This window comes from Anopheles gambiae, chromosome 3 (assembly GCF_943734735.2).
Source record: "Anopheles gambiae chromosome 3, idAnoGambNW_F1_1, whole genome shotgun sequence".
NCBI lineage: Eukaryota > Metazoa > Arthropoda > Insecta > Diptera > Culicidae > Anopheles > Anopheles gambiae.
This window is the reverse complement of record NC_064602.1, coordinates 69,795,227-69,819,102: the sequence shown is the minus strand read 5'-3', so window position 1 is coordinate 69,819,102 and position 23,876 is coordinate 69,795,227. Positions and strand designations below refer to the sequence as shown.

General features: G+C 44.2%; 1 protein-coding gene across 24 annotated transcripts in view; it reads right to left on the bottom strand.

The window, feature by feature from the left end:
* Positions 1 to 23,876, bottom strand: part of LOC1271118 (MOB kinase activator-like 2) — a 117,348-nt gene that overhangs the window by 14,985 nt on the left and 78,487 nt on the right. Inside the window, exon 1 of one of the 24 annotated variants that reach the window (XM_061661256.1) lies at positions 4,094 to 4,225. The exons of 21 other annotated variants lie outside the window; for them this stretch is intronic. Coding sequence is in view for 1 of the 3 variants with exons in the window: in XM_061661257.1 (XP_061517241.1) it covers positions 3,975 to 4,129 (155 nt within the window). In the remaining 2 variants the exon portion in view is untranslated. Of the gene's footprint in view, positions 1 to 3,974; positions 4,226 to 23,876 lie in introns of those variants that run through there. 2 more of the 24 variants (XM_061661257.1, XM_061661255.1) reach the window with 2 other exon arrangements.

Sequence of the window (23,876 nt, the reverse complement as noted above, 5' to 3'; positions counted from 1 at the left end):
TTTTATCTCCCCTCTTTTTCCCCTCCTTCATGTCGCTCGAAATATGCCTACCAGGGCGACGGCGGGCCACGGGAAAAAGTTCATGCGGCAAAACCCATTCCACCTTCCCTGTTCCCTGCTGCTCCCTGCGCGACGGCGGAACAATTTGTGACTTTGGCTCACAATAGCAACACAATAGTAGTGTACATGGGAGAGGGCGCGCGAGAAGGAAAGGGGCACAGGACACAAATGCTGCCGTTGTTTGTGGAAAATTCACACCCAACCACCCCAAAACCATATGCTGCTGTGTGTGTGTGTCTGTGTGCCTCTGTGTGTCTGAAGGCCAGCTGTTTTCGAAGAGGTTGGGAAAGCGTGCCAAAATGAGCTTGTTGTTTGGTTCGGTTACTAATTCGCGTCATCATTTTTGTACGGCCCGCTTTGAAAAGGTTAACACTGAGATGTGCTAGAACGTGTCGAAAATAAATACATGTTATGCTTCAAAATCACATTAAAAACTCTTCGAAAAGAGATGAATGACCGCACCATGATGTGCTTTTGCAGCTGTACTTTTCTCATTAGAAATTCGTTCAGCTACACGAAAAACGATCCCGCAATACTTCCGATTGCAGTTAAAAGCAAATAAAAACGACCCTACCTATCTGTTCTATATGATGGAAAGCTACACACAAACACACACACACACATCCAAACCCCAGTCGAAGCTTTCGCATTAATGACAGCCAATAAATGGTGGAAAATCTGTCCGTTTCGGTGATTTATTACGCCCGAGCGCTTCATGAAAGTCAGCCAAAAGGGGGGGAGGGAGGGTTTCTTTTTCTTTCGGCCACAGAACCCGTTCCACACATCATCAAAAGCACGACGAAAGCAAACGCATAATCCCCCACCGTCTGGAGGAAAAACTGCTCCAACTACTACCGTTATCCCGTGGTGGAACAAACGGTACCTCTCGGAGGAGTTTGTGGGTGGGGAGGGAGGAAGGTGCAGTAATAATAAAAAAGAAAATTTTACTCCCTACTCGCAAAGGTTAAAGAACCTTTTGGCCCTCCCTCCTCACCCCCCTCTATGGAAACCCATTCTCAGCCGCCACGGTTCCGGACCGACTGCTGGCAAAACCCGTGTGTGGAGTAGTAGTGGACAAAATAAAAGAAAAGCGTGTAAAAGCGCGTCTGCTCCAAGGTTTCCGCATTTCAGCGCATCTTTTACTTGCCTCTTCTCGGCATGCTGGAAGGGGCGGGGACACAGGAAGTCGAAAGAAATTGCAGACAGTAAGAACTTTCCTCCAACCACACACACACACACTTACACAGGTTTACGATGCCACACGGGAGGGAGGAAAAACGCGAGTCAAGGCTGTATCAGTGGCACAGGCAACACAAAAGAAAAAGCGATTATAGTCCTCTCCCAAAAAAAACCCCTCTAATTGGACGTGATTTAAGCCCACTTTTGGCTCTTTTTCCTCCTCAGTTTTTCGTCGCAAAAATATTAATATTATTATTGTACACCGCGGACCCAGCAGCGGAGCATAAGCACCACCACCAGCACTACTACCGAATTGTTTTTTTCTTCTAGCTCGAGTTGTTGGGTTGTGCTTGAGTGCTTTTACTGATTTTTTCTTTTACGCAAGATTCGACAGACATTCGAGACTGAAGAGAGAGACAGAGAGAGATTCTTAAATGCAAAACGAGGCGGAAAATACAATTGCCAAGACAGCAGTTTTCACAGCCCAAAACGCTTGAAATATGGTTGCTTTCTTTGGAAAAGGACACAGATTGTGTCCTTTGTCCTTTGCCTGTCCGCAAAAAAAGGCCCGGATAATATCTTTATCGTTTTATTCCGTTCCGGTGCGATTATTGGAAATTGGGAGAGGATAAAAACCAACACAAAAGAAAAGGTAAATTTATCGGCAAAAATCGGAAACAACAATCAAAAAGGGCTCTTGTTCTCGGTGAGTTGGAATTCCAGATGGAGTAAAATGATACACCATTTGGGGTCGCGTAAATTAAACCTAAACGAGATAATGATGAGATTTTCTCATACGACTTTGAGAGCAAAACGACTAAAAAAAGCGAGCAAACACCAACACATGCTGGGGGGGGGGGGTCCGATGGGAAGCAAAACGAGTTCAAAGGTTAAGCCTAATTCATATGCCACCAGAGGGCACCACACCACTAAGTGAGTGCCACTAAGAATTGTTCTTTCGTGTGACCAAAGCCCATTCAGGGTAGTGTTTTTGTGCGTGGCGAGTCCGAATTTCGTCACTTGCTTTACACAATTACACTTGTGTGCATGACTCATTTCGGTTGGCGAACGCACAGGCGAATTGCGTGCAAAAAAGATCTTATGCCTTGCTTGCTTATGTGCTCGGTGAAGGTTAAACCGATTTAATTATATGCAAAAGCGCTCCGGCCAATGAGGCAATCGACCAGGGCAAGACGTCATATTTTAGGCTCTGTAAATGTTAATGAAAAAAAGGTTAAGCAAACAGATGACATCAATCGCATCATAAATCATCCTATCGAGAGCTTGAGCGTTTGGCACCTTCTTCCGCCATCGCAAGTCTCATCTTAAAGGTCACTTTTGCGTGAAGAAGAACGATAAAAAAACAATACACACGCGTGCAGGCACAAACTACACTTGACGAACTACTTTCTCTGGTGGCCAAGGGGAAGAGTACCCCCCTCCATCCACTTAATATTCATTGAGCATTCATGAGTCACAATACAGCCGCATCCCTCCCACCGCCTGGATAATCCAAAAGATGGGGGGATTCCCCCCGCTCAAAAGTGATGTCTTTTTTGGATTGGGGAGGGTTAGTTTGGATGACAAGCCTCCGGATGACTCATACACTACACCTCAAGTGCGAATCAAACACGCTCCACAAGTGAAGCTCAATGCAAACCCGGTGAAGTTCAAGTCACCAAAATGAGACACTTTTTGCACCGGCATCAGCACCCAACACAGCACCTCCTCCTTTCCTCCAATCCTTTGCTAAAGTGCTCACACACTTCACCTTACTTTCACGACGCCGTGCGGTTTGTGCGCCATTTAGCTGGCTTTCACACGCGCCTCCCTCGTGTAATGTGTGTGTGCAAACCATCAAACTGCTTGTTGTTTGCTGCTACTGTGGCTTACTTTCGCCTTTTTTTTACACCCCAACAGGATGATGGTGGTGAATGATTGTTGCGCAAAGAAAAAAGCGGCAGCGACACATACGCACGCATTGCTGGCCAAAATCCGGGTTCCTAACTGAGGGAGGCCACAGTCCCATATCAAATGAGTCACCCACTATATTATAAACGAGGGCCCAAGACACAATAATGCTGCAGAAGACCGTTATAAGCGCTACGAAAAAATACGAACGACACAATCGACACATTCATCCGGGAAGCAGAATCACAATAAAATCCGTCAAACACACACACACACACTTGTCTGTTGATGTGGGAAGTGCTTTTCTTTTTAATTAATCCGTTTAATTTGCACTGCTTTTTGCAAATAGTTAATTCACAGACACGCTGATGATGATGAAAGGGGCTCCCCAACGCAAACACTCCATCATTTTCACACTTGTTTTCACCCTTGGGGGCAGAGGGGAGGCCGGATAAAACAAACTTTCTCAATGATTCATCAATAAATAGGAGTGTTTTTCTCCCCTTCACTGCTGCTTTTGTGTATGGTTTATCCAATTTTCCGCCTTTAGCAAATAAATTTAAGAAAAATGCACCCGCTTTTCTCGCTACGGGGGGATGTGGAAAATTGGGAAAAAACCTCCACAGCACACCAACTTTTACATACACACACAGTCGTTGTGGGACCACACGACTTTCTCGACGCCGTAAAAACTAATAATTCGTCGCTTTACCACTGCAATGCAGTGGCAAGGGGGAAACACAAACACACACGCACACACATACACCAAATGTGACACAAATTGATCCCCTCCTGCATAGAGAGGTCCCCTTTTTTTGGCCAACCTTTTGAACTTCCTGATCGGGGTGTTTTTATTGAAAACGATGCTACTTATAAAGAACAAAACCACATACACACACACTCGGTCAGCTGTTCCACGTGTAACCCACTGGTGTGCACTCACTGTGAAACCGAACCCGGACAACCGACCACAACACATCCGTCCGCGAAGTGTGCTGCGCGGCACCTAGCTAGTACAATCACCACCCGGGGGAAGTATTCATTCGTGACTGAGTGAGACTTGGACGGAGCGCCCGCGCTAAGCGAACCCGCGACAACACAGAGGGTGGCTCAATTATCAAGCCAGCGGCCAGGGCAAGTGAACGCGCGCGTGCATTTGTATGAGTGTGTGTGTATAGTGTGGGGTGGTTTGTTTTGTTTTTGTATGTGGCAGCCGTTTGAAAGAAATCGAACGGGGTGGTGAACTACTTCACCACGGTCATGTTCATTCACGTTCCACTGCTCACTGGCGTGGGTTGTGAGAAGATTCGAAACGGGAGAGCATGTTTTGGGAGAGAAAGAGAGCGAATGCAGAGCTTTTAAAAACATTGAGATGAAATTAAACAAAAGCTCCATCGCTTTGTGAAAGGGGTTGATTATTTTCTCTCTCTCATTTTTGCAAACGGTTCGTGTGTTCTCAGCAGACTCAACGCTCACTGCTCACGCGAGCGGAATTCAACTGCAGTGAAAGATTTGAGGAAAAAAAAACCGTTTGTTTTGATGTTTTTTTCTAATGCCCTGTTCTAAATCGTAGCGGAATTTCGCAACGAAACAGGAACGAGTATTTGTTTTTGCAGAATAATGTTCAATCGATGGAGACGCTTGGTGCTCCAAACGATTGAAAGGAAAGCTTCTGTACGTCAATTTTTAAACCATATTATTTCTTAAATTTCTCTTTTTTTCTTTGACTCATCAACCGATGTCGGTCAAGGCCTGCCTGTACCCACTTGTGGGCTTTGGCTTTTAGTGACTAATTGATTCCCCCCCATAGCAGAATAGTCAGTCCTACGTATGGCGGCGCGGTCTTTTTGGGGATTGAACCCATGACGGGCATGTTGTTAAGTCGTACGAGTTGACGACTGTACTACGAGACCGGCTCAGACCTTTCTCTAGAAAGGTTAAAACTTAAGGCTTACATTTTCCATTCGTTATTTTACATTCGATTGCTACTACATTTTGCCTCATATCTATCAGTTTCAGTGTTTGTCCACTGTGTTTGTCCTTTAGACATTTTTTTGTTTTGCTTTTAAGTAAATATCTTTGTTTTAGATTGCTTCACTAAGTAATAGTAGCAGGGGGCGGTTCCGTAGTACAGTCTAGAGTTGTGCCTCAAGAACCAGAACTGTAAGATTCATTAAATTCATCCTAAATAACGAACGACCTACGTTCATCTAAGTAACGTTCATCTATTCTTTATAAATCATAATGCACTGAGATGGTCATGAAAATAACGTCCTACCCGTCGAATTAAAGAACGTTTTAGTACGCCAGGTCGTTAATTTCCCCCATACAAATGTGAACGTGAACCGTATAACCAGATCGTTCACAAAAAGAACATCCTACCCGTCGAAATAATGATTGTCCTGGTGTAATGAAAACATTTTCCATATTTTCATAAACTGAAATGAAAGAATGAATCGCGATTCACGTTCAGTTCATCTAAATAAAAGAACTAGTACGTTCACGTTCATGGCCCGGATTGCTCAAGCCTAGTACAGTCGTTAACTAGTACGACTTAATAACATGCCCGTCATGGGTTCATACCTCATGTGTTCATGTAGCCCCGTAGTAAGGATTGACTATCCAACTGCGTGGCACTGAATAAGTTTCGAAAGCATGATAGGCCGGCATGTTCGCGTAGACCTAACGCCAAATAAAACGTTATATTCGAAAATTCATTAATTTAAGACCCAATGTTATCATTTTCGTGAAAAGTAGATGTATCATTTGGAACTTTACGTACAATTAATTGTTTTGCGAAGGTTTATTGTTCTACTTGCTGGTAAGATGAGATGATACGCATTAGTGCATCTCGATCGCCGTTTGCAATAATAGAATGTAGTTTGCAATAATAGAACGCAGTTCGCAAAGCAAATTAAACTTAAACAGCTCGAATAAGAATTAAATTTAAATAATTTCTTCTGAAAGCAATACATATAAGACAAATCGGGAAATTGGAGGATGTCCTCTGTAGAAAATTGGTGATTTAGTGGCCAAATTGAATAGCAACGACCAAAACTTAAACCATTGAACTGATTTAAGATGACAAAATAACATCAGTACAGTATAAATACTTAGGCTACTGCTCTCGCGATGAATATTTATCTCCATCCATCGCATGTTGTTCCCCACTTCCGGAATCAAAACGACACTTACCTAAAAGTAGAGAAAGAAAAAAAACGAACAACATTAACACATTGTAGCCCACCTTTCGAAGACCTACGACTAACGATTAGCAGTGAAAAACAATGTCGTACAGTTTAAGCTCAATAAAACTTTATCGCAATACTTGTCTCCAATTCGGCGAACCAATCACCCAACCCCTCTGCTGTCGGTTGGCCGTTTTCGGTTAGCACACTTCGAACCGCCTAACGGGATCGAACACCGATAGACACGTACAAAACATATTTCCCAATTTGTAGAGAGTAACGCGCCACCCGCCACCGCCGATCGTCAATTACTGCTCCAAACTGCTCTCTCGGTCAAGCATTGGTCGGCCGGCATGGGCATGCGACTGAAATTAAACCGACAATGTTGTACACACAACAACAACAACAACAACAGCAACACGGGAGGAGGAAGGAAAATGACGACCAACGCCGTCACCAGGGTCGGGAGGTAACATTGTCGTGTTTCAGGCCCGTTTCGCCGGTTTGCAAAGGGAAGTGGTGGGTGGCCATGTTCGTTAACTGCGCTCGATTGGAAGTAATGTGCCGCAGTGACACTTTTACCTCCCACCACCACCACCACCATCTTTCCCGGTATTTTCCGAATTTTCCTAGGAAAAACATTCGCAACATGCTGTCAAGGGCAGAGGAATTAATCCACGAAGCGAATCGAAAGCAGCAAAAAGAAAAGCGATTAGTCAAACGCAAAACTGTCACTTCTTTCCTCGTTCTATGAAATCCATTTCAATGTAGACAACCGTGGATGCCCACACACACCCAAACAATACTCTCTTAATGCTAACACACAAGCGGAAAGCTTCCAGTTTATTCTATTCTGAAGGTTTCTTTCTTCAGTGTCAAAGTTGTTGTGGTTTTTTTTTAAACTGTGAGTTCAAGAACTTTAGGACAAATAACTTTCACTTGAAACGCTGGAAAGGTTAAGTTGGAAAGAACCAAACGATTATTACACGGAAAATATACCACCACTAGGAGGAGACACAAAAGGTCGCTGTGAGGAAAAAGAAGAAGAGGGCGGAGGAACAGTTGTGCAAAAATGTCAACCCAGCAAGCGAAGCTTTTTTGTTTTGCTGCTGATGCGACAAGGAAAGAAGCTTTTACCTTGCACACGAGCGGGGTAGTAAATGTCGAACTGTCAACGAAGCGTGTCATGGTTGGGGTCTAACTTGTCAAACGCATTTGACAGTTTTATTTCAGAGCAGATGCCGAACATGATTAATTATTGTTGCCGTAATTGTTTTAGTGTATTAAAAGAAGTAACCATATAAACCATTTATTAAGCGCGCTTACAAACACACACACACATACACTTATGACTGTGTGTCGCTTCATCATCACTCATTTCCCAAACCCCGCTCGGAGAACGCTCGATACACGGTCAGGCGACAGTCACAGTAATTGTACTTCGATGTTACCACGGGTTTTGCGCGCTTGATTTGCATAATGCCGACATGAACCATGACCGACGATGGACGGCCACCAGTAGGCCATATAGGAGCGTGTGCGCTTCTCACTATCCATTTCCTAATGCTGTGTTCTTCTCCCTTCGAGTGGCACACTGGCGTTTCGTGACTGGCGCGCTGTGGGTGAAGGGAACATAGAACCTCAACTGAAAGGGAACTGTAATGGAATTTACCACGTAACTACCGCAAAAGTGGTAGCCAAGGGGGTATTGGGAAAGGAAGAGACAGAGAAGTAAAGGTGCAATTAAACTTTCAAATCGGACCAATCGAAATAAAAGGAAAAAACAAATGCCACTAGTAGAGGCAACTACAACTGCTAGTTGCTACACTCGATGACCACTTCCATGCAACCGCTTTCTAGAACTGCTTGGCTGTTCTAAATAAACGATCCAGGGCGCACCGGTGGTGGTCTCTGCACTAAGCATACACACCTGACCTACCCGGTTCGGATCGGAGGGTGGGTTTGGAGGCAAATTGGGGCACTGTTTACATGTGATTAGATTTTGGGAAAAGTTCTACACCGTAGCGGTGTAATAAGCAGAGTTTACAGCCGAGAATCGGGGCACTGTTCTTACAAAGAAGAGAGTGCAGTACGCAAGAGGCTGACCATCACCCCATATAGGAAACTGGGTTTCTGGGGCGAATCGAAGTCGGTGAAAGGACGCGTCCCGCCCTGTAGGCCGTAGAATTAGGTACACAAAGTGGTAGAGTAAATATACCGCATTGGTTACCAACTGATTAGTTTGCAAACGACCCGATAGGATGGAAAGATTAAGACACGTTTTAAAGGGCCTACACAGTTGGTACACACCGACTATGCGTCACTGTTCGAACACAGTATTGATATTATATTCAAATATTGATGTAAAACTTCAACAATGATGTACATTGATGTACTCCCAAAAACCAGAAACAGCTACACACAGAGATATGCGAAAACCTTTTGCACATCCATATTCTTCCTCGCTGACTGGTGGTCACTGAGTGCTCTGAACAATCAAAGAAAGCCTAAGATCTATCAACTCACCAGCAACAAATAGAACAAACAAAACTCTTCAAAAACTGCGTCAGAACGGCAAACTTCACAGCGCAAGTACACGATCGAGGTTATGCAAACGCATCATACAGCAAACCTCCGAAAAGTGTGATGGTAGTTGCTGTTTTGGAAGTGGCCAAGAAAGGCGCGAGAATGTAGAGGTGTTAGAGGTGAGAGGTTGGGAAGTGATGTTTTCCGAGCGATGACGTGCCCCAACAGCTACACCGAACAACACACGGCGGTGGTGGTCGTGTTGTTGCATTGCATCACCGTCCCTTAAAAGACATGGTTGTTCAGAGTCAGAGAATGGCTTCGTCTACTCTGCTGGCAACCTAGGGGAGTTCTTCTTAATCAAACAAACGCCGTCCCCCCTTTGAGCGTGATGGATATGCTATACTTGTGGCGGGAAGCAGAGTTTCCGAAACTGTATATTGTGAGGTTTTCTGCATTTTCAAGGGCACCGTCTGTGAATTCTGTGAGGAGTGTATTGGATTTGGGAAGATCCTGTCCTATCTCTAACACAGAAGTGTGAACAGTTGCGGAAAACAAACACGAGTGAACAAGAGAAGTGCACATACAGTGTTGCACGCAACCCGTCCACACAAAATGATGTCAGCGTTTAGTCCAAACCCGCTACCAGCTACTGACTCTGTACAGAAGAACACGCTTTTCCTTCTTACCCAGGTGGACCGAAAAGCCGCTTAGCTCCCCACTGTTCTTCTCCTGTTTGTTCCCCTCTTTCCGCTGTCCATCAGGTTTTCAGTGCGTCGCCGTCATCCGAAAAAGGGAACGTCAATGTCGTCTAATTGACTTCTGGTTTGGCCCGGCTGAGACAATACGGGCCACGGGGGCTTGAGGTGAGATCAGGTTCAACGAAATGCAAATGAAGCAACACAACACTCTGGGGTGATGATGAGCAGCAGTAGCGACACCTCGGAACACACTTACCAAAGTGACACACATAACGAGAGTACAGCCAACACCGTTTAAATGTAAATCAAACGGAAAAGCCTTTGGTCGCGGAGTGTGCTCCGTGCCATAGCAGCGGCTTACGGAACGTTTGATCTTGAAAAATTAGTGTCGCCATTATTGCGGCCACCACCATATACTGCTGAAGGTTAGGATACGTGGAAGGTGTTAAGTAAATGGCAGGGTCTTTTTGCTGGTTGCAATTAGCATGCGTATGATGTAAGAAGGGCGCAAGATGAAAGCGTTACTTCCGACAGAAAGAGTCACTTTGTTTAGTGACTGACTAACCCAGAAATCTTTGACAACTTGCATTTTGTTTTGAAAATGTCAAACAGTATGAGGTTAAAGGTGTATCGAACTCAACAACTGAAGCAAATCGAACGCAAATATCAACGTCAAGCTGCTAGAGCGAAGCATGCAGAGAACACTGCGGGGCTTGGTTCTCGGTTACGCTACGACACGCAACGCTAGCCAGGCCAGCTTTGAATGCCCACCCCGCCTGCAGGCAATATAAGCGATCGATGTTGAAGCCACTTCGGCAGCATATGCGCCACCAGGCATAACCAGGCACAATGTGAAGGGGGTACGGCTGAAAAGTATGACATTTATGAGCAACTCCAGCCGCATTGAAATCGAAACAATATTGGCGAAAGTGCTCTGTGTTCGGGGTTTGGAAATGGAAACTCCGCTTTGGGAAATTCAGCAGTTCAGAACGGCTGAACCTACCTACTTGAGAATGGTTGGCTAACAAATTCTATGGCATATGCAATGGTTTTACTGCTTCCAGGAAAAAAAAACCCAACACCAGATGCACCCAGATTCCATCTAGATGGTTCGGATATATGTGCGCGTTGGCTTTTTTCCTGTGGATTGATGTCCACAACCACTACCAGACGGAGGGGATGCAATAAAACTCGCTTCAAAAATTTCCACTCACAAACACACACGCACACACTACGGTTGGAGTCGGCAAAGTCTTCGCATCGAAAAACAGGCCCAAAATCAAGGGATAGGTGATGTTGTAAAATCTCGATCCAACAATCAATAAACAACCGCAGAGCACCACGGAGGGAGCATGTGCACAGTAAAATGCCGAGAAAAGAAGGGTGTGGTGGTGGTGGTGCGAGTTGTTGGTCGCTATTCTTTTACTCCTACCAGATGTCGTCCAACCAGACACGGAATCGGAGATCCGAACTGCAATCGGGGGCAAGTTCGATCAGATGGAACTCGCGCTGGGCTGGAAATTGGATCACCACTGTGTGCCCATGTCATGATGTTTGTGTATTTTCGTTGTTGGGCAAAATACGAAACTCCCTCTGTTTTATTGACATATCGCATGGTTTGGGGCGCCGCCTTTGAAAGTTTGAAACAACACAACAAGCAGCGTACGTGTGTAATAACACCCTTTCGCGAGGGTTTTAAGATGTTCCGGGTGGTGGTGGTTGTGGTGGGACGCTTTAGACCGAAGCGCCAGTACGCCTTCCAAACAGTACTTCAAAGCACAGCGCGAGATGTGCCTGCTAGCCGGAAGTTCCACGGAAGAAAGGAAAAGCACATATAGACTCTGTTTGTGTGTGTGTGTGTGTGTGTGTGTGTGTGTGTGTGTGTGTGTGTGTGTGTGTGTGTGTGTGTGTGTGTGTGTGTGTGTGTTCTCGTTTTTGGGCACATCCGGAGTTTCGCTACCGGAAGTTTGAAGCAAGAGATAGAGAGCACTGTTTGGTCGGCAGTAAAAGGCTAGACGACGCTTTATGGCGCGCACAACCCCATCCTCTCCGGTGTGTCCGGTGTGATTCGGGCGTTTTTCTTTAATGGAAAGTTGTCGGCCAGATGTATACACCCGCGGGGCCCTACGACTTTTGGGGTGTGATGATTTCTGCTGAGTTGTTCTATTTCCTTCGGGTCTGTGTGAGGCTGGGTGAGGTGCATTGCTTTCTTAGAGAGCAAATAAAGCAAATAAATGTAGGCTCAACAGATACAGTGACGGCCATTGAACGAACCGAAGAGTGATTGCAATATCTAGAGCGCGACGAAATGGTGCCTTATATTTGATGATCTGTAAACAGTCAGACGTACCACGGTACTTCAAAATCGTATGTACATTCGACAGTAGGACAGATTTTGAACTTCAAAAGATGCTTTTCAAATTAACTTCATCAATCTCCTTTTGTCATTTCAATGGTAAAAGTCGTTCTATATATGAAATACTTCAAGACGACAACTATCGGGGGCCGGTCTGGTAGTACAGTCGTCAACTCGTACGACTAAACAACATACACGTCATAGGTTCAAGCCCAGAATGGACCGTGCCCCCATACGTAGGACTGACTATCCTGCTATGTGTAATGAATCAAATCACTGTAAGCCAAGCCTATTAGTGTTATAGGCAGGTCTTGACCGAATACGGTTGTTGTTGTGTCAAAAAAGAAGAAGAAGACACATCGTGAATACTCTAGATCGACATATTTTGTTCGATTCAGACATTTAGGGAAGGTTATTTAAGTATTGGATATAAGATATAGTAACGCATTTGACACACAGAAGAGCTAACGTAACAGCAGATTACTTTATATATAAATTCCGACCATAACAAAAAGCTTTTATAACCTTCATATGAAACAACGATGCTAATAATTTTAAAGATTCAAAATTTTCTCGACGTATTTTTGAAGTAAAGAAGCAATTTTACTGACCATTTCTAAATAGTGCACTATAAATTGAAAAACTGGCCAGGATTTTCTTTAATTTTATCCTTTTTTGTAAGCATGGTAAATCGGATTTGTATAAAGTTTGGATATTTCTATTAAAAATTTACATGTATAGACATACGAGTCCACCAACTACTGTACTGTACCTGGCCGTCAAAGTTTAAAAAAAAACTACACACATCAGCCTTCATCACGTATTTCACAAATCTATCACAGTTTTCGTTTGGTGTGATATTAATAACAATTTAAACCTCTGACTAATGCTTATTACCACCCACCCTTCAGGTGAGAGGCTGATAACCGTAATGTGGAAATAAAAGGGCTCATTTTTAGCCTGTTCAAATTACCCATTGTCAATGGGGTCGTGGTGTCTCGCTCCCCACACACACACACACACACGAGATCACGAGATAATCGGAGTGCTTTGAGAGGAGGGAGGTGGATAAAGAACGCTCACAAATTGCTACTGTTGCGATGATCGTCGGCTTGCACAACCGATCGGCCGGCACCAGACATATGCACATATACGCGCGCGCGACGCGGATTATGCAACTCCGCGAATAAAGCACGCTGATCTCACTTACCACATCGCCGACCTAGAGACTGATGCCGCCACCATCGCTACCAGATTGCTTCGGACACACACACACACACACATCTCATCAGCCGACAATGCGACCTATTCATCATCGCGCGCGCACACAGTACAGCGATTTGCTGCAGTTTGTCGACTGTTTTGGGAGATGGGGGAGATGCATTTGTTCATTTGATCACAATGTGTGGTTGCAGAGGGAGATTTGCATAGATCGGACGGCCTCATGTGCAACCGGGCGCAAATACACCTACATATCTAGCCACTCCAATGTGTGTAAAGGTCCAGCGTAAATGGAATTATTAGTACGGAAAACTATGACCTGTAAAGTGTCTGGGAGAGTTGGAAGAGAGGAGATGCTTTCGACTGGAACACCACGCTAGCCCCTATCATTACTGTTCACCGCCCTCTATCACACCTCTCGAGTGGAGGTGGGTGGGTGTTCCTTTCCTCCCCCCACAAGCCAACTCCCTTTTTATGACGCATACACACCCGCAGCGAGACCATCAGGACGGCGATTTGTATCAAACGAAATCGAAAAGGCGATGGTTGTGGTTTGCCCATTATCGAGACAAACCCCGAGACAGGCTCTCTTATCGAAGATTGTTACGAAGTAGTGGCGCCACCACACCACATTCGTCTAGCTGGAGCTTTTTGCTGCTGCGTTCGTTTCTCCTCTTCCTGGCTATCCGTTTGGCCGTGTGGTACACATTTTGTTCAGCTAACACATTCCATTTCAGTGTTTCTTCTGTACGTGTGTGTGTGTTTCTCTCTTTCTCTTCATCCACACACGTCAGAGATCTCGAACACGCTCGCCAGATGGCGTGCCGTTTGATAAGCATCATCCGAGCGATTAAGTAACGCGAGCGAGAGCAAGTAATGATCGGGCTTCTGCTGGGCTCCAAAAAAAATCCCTCCCTCAACACGCAACAAACGAAGAAGTTTTGGTTCCGTAACTCCGTTAGACGGCATCCCTCGTCTCATCCGGTGGTTGCGCTGTTTTGTTTTCTTTCCGCTTACCGAACATCTTCTCCACGTCAGCCCAGAAGACGACTTGAGAAGAAAGGACCGCTTTTTACGAAAACGTTGAGAGCGCGTTTTGTTTCCACTTGTAGCCTCTTCCGCCGCCTAGACGTCGTCTAGTTATGGTTTAACTAGAACCACCATAATTACGACAGACGGCCGTCCGAGTAGAGCGAACAACGTCCATCAGACAGCAGTTTACAAAGCGCCATCTCTGTCAGCTGAGGCGCGACACGAGTATTAAAAAAGAACTAGAGCAGATTAATATGCACGTCATTCTGCGCTAAGAATAATCTAAAATCACTGACCAACCATTTATAATAGAATCATCCATAGAGAAATCATCCATACAGATTTATTAGCCTACCCCACCAGGCGGCATGCGTGCTTGACGATCTTGATTGGAGCTGATCAAGGGCTATGCGCGTATCTGTCGGTAGCTGTCGGGAGACGCTATCTGCCTAGAGGGCGCCATCTATTTAGCACGCAGCCAAGCGGAACCGAGGATGGATGTGATTTTCTCCTTCGCTACCGGAACGTACGGCGACATGTCAATCGAATGCCGAATGGCGATAAGGATCAGTTTCTTTTTTATGTCTTCCCGTGGCGCCTGTTAATTATGGATGAAGTATTGAAAGATGAAGGTTTCTGTTCGTTTGCTTTAAAGTCGCCGGAGTTGATGATCTCCACGCGGTAAGCGGATATTATAAAGCATACGATTATGTATTCTAGTATCTAAATTGGCATTTTAGTTAACTTACTATTTATTTACTATATGGACCTATTACTTTTCTTGCAATCATGTCGACCTGACTAATCTTACGAAAATCGTTCATTTTTGAAGAACTTGAACGACCCAGAGCTGGTTTGTTGTTAACAACTGAAAGTGATCATCTTTTATGTTTTGATATTTTCTGTCCTATTCAGCGTATTTTCTCTTTTTTTCTTCTCAGATGATCGTTCAATTGTTTGTTCAGAAGATCTCTAATACGTCACATCATTGATTGTTTTTCGTTCATATAAAAGTAACCGTCAAGACTATGAGAGATCACTAATGCCAAATGATACTCTTATCGAACCGTTACCACTTCCTCTAATAATCAATCTGCTAATAATTTAACGCCCTCTTTCGCCATTAAATCGAACTACCTACCATAATGCGTACACCTATAGCAACTTAGGCGTTGACTGCCAAAAGCGCAAATTGCAAAGAACACTATGTACTAAAACTCGGTTTACCATTTACCACAAAAAGCACACACCACATGAGCACACACAATTTGCATTATCATCATCCACACTTCAAAATGGCATGAGTTGCACAAACACATCGAGAACGCAGCGGTACACCGTGGTGCACTACTTATCGATTTACACACGAAAAGTTTAAAGGTGAAGGTGTGCAAAAGCACTCAAAAACGACCCCATTGGCACACTTATATACACACACACACAGCCACCCACTTTACAACTCGTTGGTCCTTATAAACATAGAACGGGATTATCATAAACATTAATAGCAGCAATATGCGGGAGCAAGTTATCCACACACACACACGTAGCCGACCCGTATTTTACGTGGGAAGGTCAACCAAACCCATTTACAATTGTGGCACAAAGCGTGGTGCAGGGGTCCACACCACCATTTTGCACATGTGCGGACGGAACGCTGCTGCTGCTGCACTCATATTGCAGGGAAAATGGACCAAAACCGACCAACGCTCTGTGTGTGTGTGCTGTGTATCAACCATTATGCGGAAGCGCGCAATACGAAACCCCATTATCGTGTGCTGCTGCAGATCAGGTCCCTGGGTTGGTTATTGTGCGGTAAAGGGGACGACACGAAAAAGGGGAATGAAGAGACGATGCACCATACACAGAGTCATCGACAATGATTAAGAGAGTTCGATGGAAGTTGTGTGTCCTTTTTGTCGCTTTCTATGTAAAAAAATAACGGAACAACATGTTACCCACCTCAGCGAACTAACACAGGGAAGTTGATTGAGGATGCAGATAAAAAAATAGAACCAACTGTTAAAGAAAGGACAAAACACTATCATATGTGTGGCGGCTGTGTGTCCTTTGCTGAAGTTGTAGCGTACGCCCGGAAGCAGGATGCATTAAAAGTGCACTGTTGTTCCATTTCCCTTTTCATGCTTTCCAGAGGGGCGCTTTTGTAATGGGAAACGACACCTTTAACGGGTCCCTAAAGGAACACTGCACGCAATGAGCGGAAGAAGAAAGTGCAACTGTGGAACCTGCAGAAATACAATACTAACAAGCAAAAGGTAAAAAAGGTACAAAATACCTTACAAGAGCATATACGAGAGAAAAGAAAATAGCAATAAAAAATATAAAATAAACCGCATCAAGGAGTATTCTACACATTCTAGACAACAAAGTAAATACAAAAAACAAGAAGATGCTTCCCAACATTGATCTACAACATGGATAGGAGAGAAGGAAAGCATGAACAAATGTATGAATTGTTTGACAGTTTTTGCTAGCGATTCTTTTTAACTTGCTTGTTCGATTTGACAGAAAATTAAAATTTTGAAATCGTGATATTTTTGTACAGTAAAATTTAAATTAAAATAAAAAATTATTTACACAGTATACATATAATTCATTTAATTTATTATGATATTTCTTAAAAGAAAATAAGTTATTTGACAAATGAAGAAAATCAACAAAACAAGCAAATGAGCATAAAACACAACGAAGAGTGTATAAATATAAAAATGCATTGAAACATTCAAGTTTTTTTAAACACCATAAGTGTTTTATTTGTTTTATAATTTGTAGGACGTTTTTAATAGAAAAATTATCAACTTTGTTATTTTGTTTTTGGATTTGAATGGCATTTTGGTTCGAAAAGCTATCTATATTCTAATCCTAATTTTACCAAAAAAACATGCATCTTTTAATTTGTTTACTGTTGCATATGTCACGTGTTTTGAAGGGGAAAACATAACATCTGCCTGAAACAATGCATTAACCAAGCCCGCTTCTTTTTTTTCTGTTTTTGTTCGTTAACAACTTCCGCACGAGAGAAATGCCATCAAACGCACTTACGCGTGTTTCCGGGTTTGGGAAAGAAAGTTTCCACTCGAAATGCCTACCTACACCCTTTGACCGTAGCACCGTACCTGGCGTACTCTATTGACCTCGTAATTGAAGGTCTGTTGAGAAGTGTACTTTGGATTTTGGGGTGAACCGCGTCCGCACAACCCGAAACTAAGACCGGGAAAGCTTCACTTTCGTCCATTAAAATGGCACAAAACCAAGGATTGTGTTGTTTTGTGTTTTCACCCACCTCTCTCACTGCAAAGCTGCTCCACTACAAAGTTGAACGATCGATTTTCAAGTGCAGTCGAAATAACAAGAAACGGTAAAAAGTGAAAACCAAAGGACTCCACCCCCTCTGTCGAAAAGGTCATCTCTAACGCCATCACTCCCACTGGGAGAAGTTGAGCGCTTAAGCAAAAAAAACAGTGCTACCGCCCAAAAGGGTTCGACGATGCTTTTAAGATTGACCTATTTGAATGGTAAACGGCGGCGGACCTTTCACAGTCGAGGTACGCCCTATATTTACCCTTAAAAAGTGTTGCTGCAACTACAATCACAAACAACCGCTAGGACGGGGCGGTGAGGTGCGGGGCATAAAAACAAACAACCAGGAATTGGACAGCGCACAGTACAGTGCGCAAAAACGGTACCGCCTTACACTCCTCTCTCCTCTGCCTTTTTGTTGTTGATGTAAGCCGATAAATTTGCATTTTAAATTAATGCTCGCACGCACTTTTTTCCCTGGTTGGTGGTACAGCTGCTGCTGCTACTACTGCCGTTTACTTTACTGTTCTACGTTCAACCGTCGCGCGATCGTGTTTGAAAATGCGATAGAAACTGCGGTGCCCCCAATGCGTTTATTTCCCGCTGAGCGTAAACAAACAAATTGAACAAACGTTGCCCACCCCGTTTAAGATTAATCGGCAGCAACGTCACCGCAACGACAGACGCACTCCAAAAAACGATCGCGATCGACGAAGGGAGACTTGGCTGGTTTGGGAGACTAGTAGTTATTTTGATATAAATATAATATTATTTAAATATAAATAGGAAACATTTTGCTTGAATGACACAAAAGCATTAACTTCGAAATGGACGCTAAAGATACTGCTTAGAGCCCTCTGACCGTTTAAGTAACGAATGCTCGCCGCTAAAACCAGGTTAAGGTCTTCCCGGATTACACAGCTTGCAGCTTGCATCTCCTCTATAAACAGGTCCAGCAGCACCTCACCACACGTTGAGCAATGGACGACCCTTCAAAGAAAGCCTACGCGCTAAACAACACAAACCAACTCTTTCAGGCCCTGCTCGTGGCGGCTACTTTCTGGTTCACCGGCATTTATCAGCGGCTCGCGCGTCAGTGGGCCAGAAATATTGATCCTCATTTGCATACGACGACATTGGCTCACTCTGCACACTCGGTTTGGATCTCGGTTGTTACATGTGAAACCGACCACTCCGGCTCGACCTACCACCACCCTTCGATCACCTTTCATCCTGCAAGCGCGCTTGTGCCCTTTTTATCGGTCAGTTCACGCGATTAGTCAATGTTTACAGCACTCCTGCGTGTGATGGGGCAAGCGCGATGATAATGACGGGTTATGCGGAAAAGAAGAAGCTTCTACTAAAATTCGTACAAATTGCCCGTTCTCATGGGTGGTCGTGATTTTAGCACATTTGGGCCAATTCCGAATGATAGGCCGAAACGCCACACGCGATGACACCTAGTAAGGTCGTTTATTTATGATGTTCTTGCGTTTGGAAATTACCACCAATATCAAGGTTTGCGGCTCCATGAAAAGGGTGAGAACTAGTGATGTGTAATCCGAAATGGAACCGTATATCCATTTTAACTTTGGCTTTGAAAATCCGAATTAAATTTCAAATCAAAACCATCTCAACGAAGTATGAGTGATTTTGAAAGAATGTGGATGACCCTGGATGACTCTGGGTGACTAGTCCGGACGACTCTGGATGACTTCGGACGACTCTGGACGACTCCCGATTACTCTGAACGGTTCTCAATTACTCCGGATGACTCCAGATGACTCCGGATGACTCCGGAGGCGATTGACTCTAACCCTGATTAATTTCATATGGATCCGAACGGATTCGGGTTGAATTCAAATGAGTCCAGACGACTTTGGTTGAGCCCAGAAGAATCCGAATTGAGTCCGGACTTCGGATGAGTCCGAATGAATTTGAACAAGTCTGAATAATTTTGGTTCAATTTAAAGGAGTTTATGTTAAAGTCTTTTTTTTTTTAAAGCGTTTAAGATAAAATCTAAAAAAATACTTAAGTTAAGCATCGACTTGTAACGGAATCGAATCGTTCCGACTCCGACAAAAATGTTCAATTTACCCATCACTAGTGAAAACACACATGACCGTGAAGTCGGAATTGGTTTTGTTGATTTTTCGCCTCCTTAAACACACACCATAATTGTGGTAATTTAGGCACTTTAAGTCGTGCTTTGCATAGTAACCAGTAACCACCATCGAGAAGCGTCTATTTTTCTAATGATCCACTAGATGGAGCCACCAAGAGCGCACCAGCAGCAGCAGACAGCGCAGAGTACGACGCTCCATCATCTCCATAACGACACTACCGCTGTGTGTTGTTGATTGGTTTGACATTCAAAGCACTTTTCCACACAACGAGTGATGATGATGGTGGTGATGGTACAAGATCGCACTTTAATCAATGCTGATCGACAAGGGTGATACAAGCAAACGACCCAGCAGCGCAACTACCCCCCTGGGACGGAGGTTGCAAATAATCTGCGCGGAAACAACGCTGATTGATGGACACGAAAAGAAAAGTTCATGGTTTTGCTTCGGCTGCAATTTTGCCCCGATTTTCACTCACGAAATGTCAAACGATTTCTAAATGTGCGTTCGTCGTTTAGTGTTATTGACATCATTTCAACCGCTTTACTTTCTCATATGGCCACTACCATCGATCTGTCATATTCGATAGTCGATACTTCGATACGGTACACACATTACACGCTAGATGTCGCTTGCATGAACCTTCCATGGTAATTTCGCTTGAACATGGAAAGGGCGTCGTCGTCTTTTCGATCGTCGTGGTGCTCTTTTTGTGTGTCTTATTTATAACAGATTTGGCATTTACATGGCCAAAAACCTAGACCTAGACATTCGCAATAGCGTAACAAAAATATCGCGTCTTTACTCGTTTCCCTGCCACACGCTCCTCGCAATTGATGACCTTTTGAATGAACCATTCGTGGTGGTGGTTTCGATTCAAAAACTTTTTTTCAATGTGACGAAGAAAACACTCGCGCAGCTCCAATGTCCGTAATGCTTCGCACGGGCAAGGTGGATGACATTTGGTACAGAGCGCATCGGGCATGGGTGTGTCTATGGTTTATAGCTGGCGCGCGTTCGCTTCAGACACTGAATTTGATGATCGTTTGGCATATGATTAATTTGTTTACCCGCGTACTGACCGATGCGGTGTGCCAAGTTGGACCCACAGAGAGATAGAGAGGCAGAGAGTGAGAGGCAGGTAAATGCACTTTCAATTCTCTCAACCACCAACGGGCCCCGAGAGTTCTACTGAAATTCCGTAACGCAAACACAAACCCGCTGCTGCTCGGATATATGAGTTGCTAACGAGACTGTCCGACGACTGTCGGGTGTGTCTGTGATGGCGTTTCCCCCCGTGTTTTTTTAAGTGATCTGAATTTAGAAGGTTTCATGGGCGAAATCAAAACCCCCAACACTGCCGTGTGATTCGTGTGCCGAAAAATGGCACCGATGAAGGTCAAAATAGGCCTGCTGGCAAAAGCTTGTTGAGGTTTCTCTTCATTTTGTTACACCGGTTTATTTATTACTGTTTTTTTTAGCAACAGCAACAAAAACAGACGAACAACACACAAGTTGCAGAATTTAATTCCTGATTTTTTTTTACACAAAACAGAGGCTCTTGAATTGGCCGGCTCACATTTCGACACTGCCGGAGGAATGTGGTTAATTAAAATCATAATTAAACGAGCGCAACAACTGGCGCTGCTGCTGCTGCTGCTGGTGGTGCTGAGCTAAGTTTTTCGTGTCCCAATCGTTTTGTAATCTTAATTAGCGCATTTGCCAGTAATGCCAGTGAAAGCATTACATAAAGTTAGCTCATACTTTTACCTTCTTCACTGCCACAATGGCGTTCTAATGTGGATATTGCTCTTTGATTGGTTCTAATGGTTTCTAAACGTTCATTCTGGTTTGATTACTTTTATTCCCCAGTGCCAATCATCTAACTAAACGTTTCACAACCTTCTCAAAGCAATAGATCGTTCCCTTATTTTATGGTCTCTATCATTCAAAGGAAAGGAATATATAAAAAAAACACAACCGTCAAGTTTTATCACGCCAACCGAATCTCAGTGACGTTGTTGTGGGGCGATAAAATCAAACGAAACACTCTCGCGCTCTCTTTGCCACCTTTGCCACACAGTTTTCCGCCACCGTCAGCAATCAAAATGGTAAGTTTCATGTTTTATGACATTATCAAACGTCTCGATGGATCGCCCCAAAACACGGTAAACATAGTGACAGTGAACTTTGCAGCCACTGGGAATCAGCGTCACTTGCAGACACTCACACAGTAGCTCGATGAAACTGACAGCAGCAGCAGCAGCAGTAGGCCCAATCGACAGCAATCAGTGCAGACGCAATCAGATCTTCGATAATTTGCTTCAATTGGAATTTATTGTCATTCGGCAGCGCACTCGGGGAGCCTTGGTGGTGTGCTGCTGGCTGTGAATTCCACCAGGTTGCAGCAGCAGTAGGAGCAGCAGCAGTAAAACAATCGCAAACGACGAACTGACACCGAAATCGGGCCGAAACGTTGAACTCCCAAAGCGTTAGAGGAAGGTCACCGTCGGGCGTTTGTTTTTTTTTTGGGAGTTAGGATTGAAAAAGATTTTGTTTCCCAAGGCCTAAGCAGCGAGAGAGTAATTTGCATCAATTTTAGGATGTGTGCGTGCTGTGAAAACCCACAATCATACGAGTGGCCAAGCTACAAGACTACATTGTCAGCGCAAACTCGATCATGCAAACGTCAAGATCGTCGCCCCCAAATGATTGTTTAAATATTTTTACGACCTTTTTGTCACTAATCCGACCCATTAATAGGCTCAAAACATGATTATGCAACACTTGTACCATAGATAGATAGAGAGAAACAGGCAGAAGGTAAGCTACATCTATCATGATGGTGTTGCTTTGTCTGTGCGTGTGCTGTGGCTGGTTTTTCTCGTTTTTCCTACTCTCGTGTGTGTACTGCTGTTGCTGCTGCTGCTGTCATCGATACTGTGTCACCTTTCCACGCAGACAGACCCAAGGTAAGCACCGTTGTTGGAAGAAGGTGAAGACAAGAGAAAAAGCTGACCCACCACCGGGGCTAAACAGACACAACCGGGGAGGAAAATGGGTCACTATCTTAGGGGGCCAAAAAACCGGCCCTCAGACCCCCTTGTATGGATCTCGTATGATTTTCCACCACCGTATTTTCGCATGCTTGTTGTCCGCAAAAAGGGAACAAAACACACCACCCTAGCAGCAGCAGCAGCAGCAGCACACAGCCAACAACGAAAAAACGTATAGGGAAACCGTTAAGCTTCTCCCTCTTCTCTCTCTAGTCCCATCGAGACGAGACTGATGAGATGTGGAACGAGTTGTTCCACCTTTGCTTATGCATCTTTCGTGCGTTCGCGTGTTGTTACGCGGCGACTAACTCGTGCAAAAAAAACGGTACGCAAAGAAAAAAAAGAGGCGAAAGGAAAAACTGGGAGAGCAGCGCATACATGGACAGGACAAGTTCAACCACCAAAAGGGGGAGGATGTGTGGAGGGTTTACGTTTGTTATAAAGAGAAGATCGGCGGTGCAAAACAGTATTTATTGTACATTCAAACCAGTACTTGTTACTAAAGTGCCATTATATTTACAAAGCATTCCTAATGTATGTAAAGCATCTTTGTTTCTACCAACACATAAACTCTTTAAGCAGTGTAACCTTAAAGCAATTAATCGATCAAAACGACCCCCTTTTCTGTGCGCAGACGTCCAGACGACAAGTAATGGTACCGCTAAAGTGTGCACACTCTTATCAAAGTTGACCATCAAACACGGGAGAGAATGAATTTCGCCCATTTCTTTCACCTGATACACACATCCACACGCATGCACACATTTGCCCTGGTAAAAACATGCAAACCCATCACAACCATTACTGTTGTGGCGGATAGTGAGGCAACGAGCGAGCGAGCTGCTGGTGTTGCTGCACATGTGCTGCTGTGTCGGTGTTTGAAGATGAAAGACACATAGCCGTTGCATAATCAATGGGAGACTTGTTTTGCTTTTAACTTGCGAAAAAGACGAAACAGATGGAAAAAAGAGAAAAACTACAAGTACATCGGAGGTATGGAAGTTGTTTTCCCTGTTCTTGTCGGACCGACCATTGGCAGAACGAGGTAACTACGTCGGTTTCGCAACCGTTGCGCATCCGCTTCCACTTCATCCTCGTGGAATGTATTCTCTCTTGGGAGTGATCCCACTTTCCGACCACCCGTTAATTGCTGTGGAAAGACTGTAGCATGTTTTGTTAAAAATGTAATAAGTTTGTT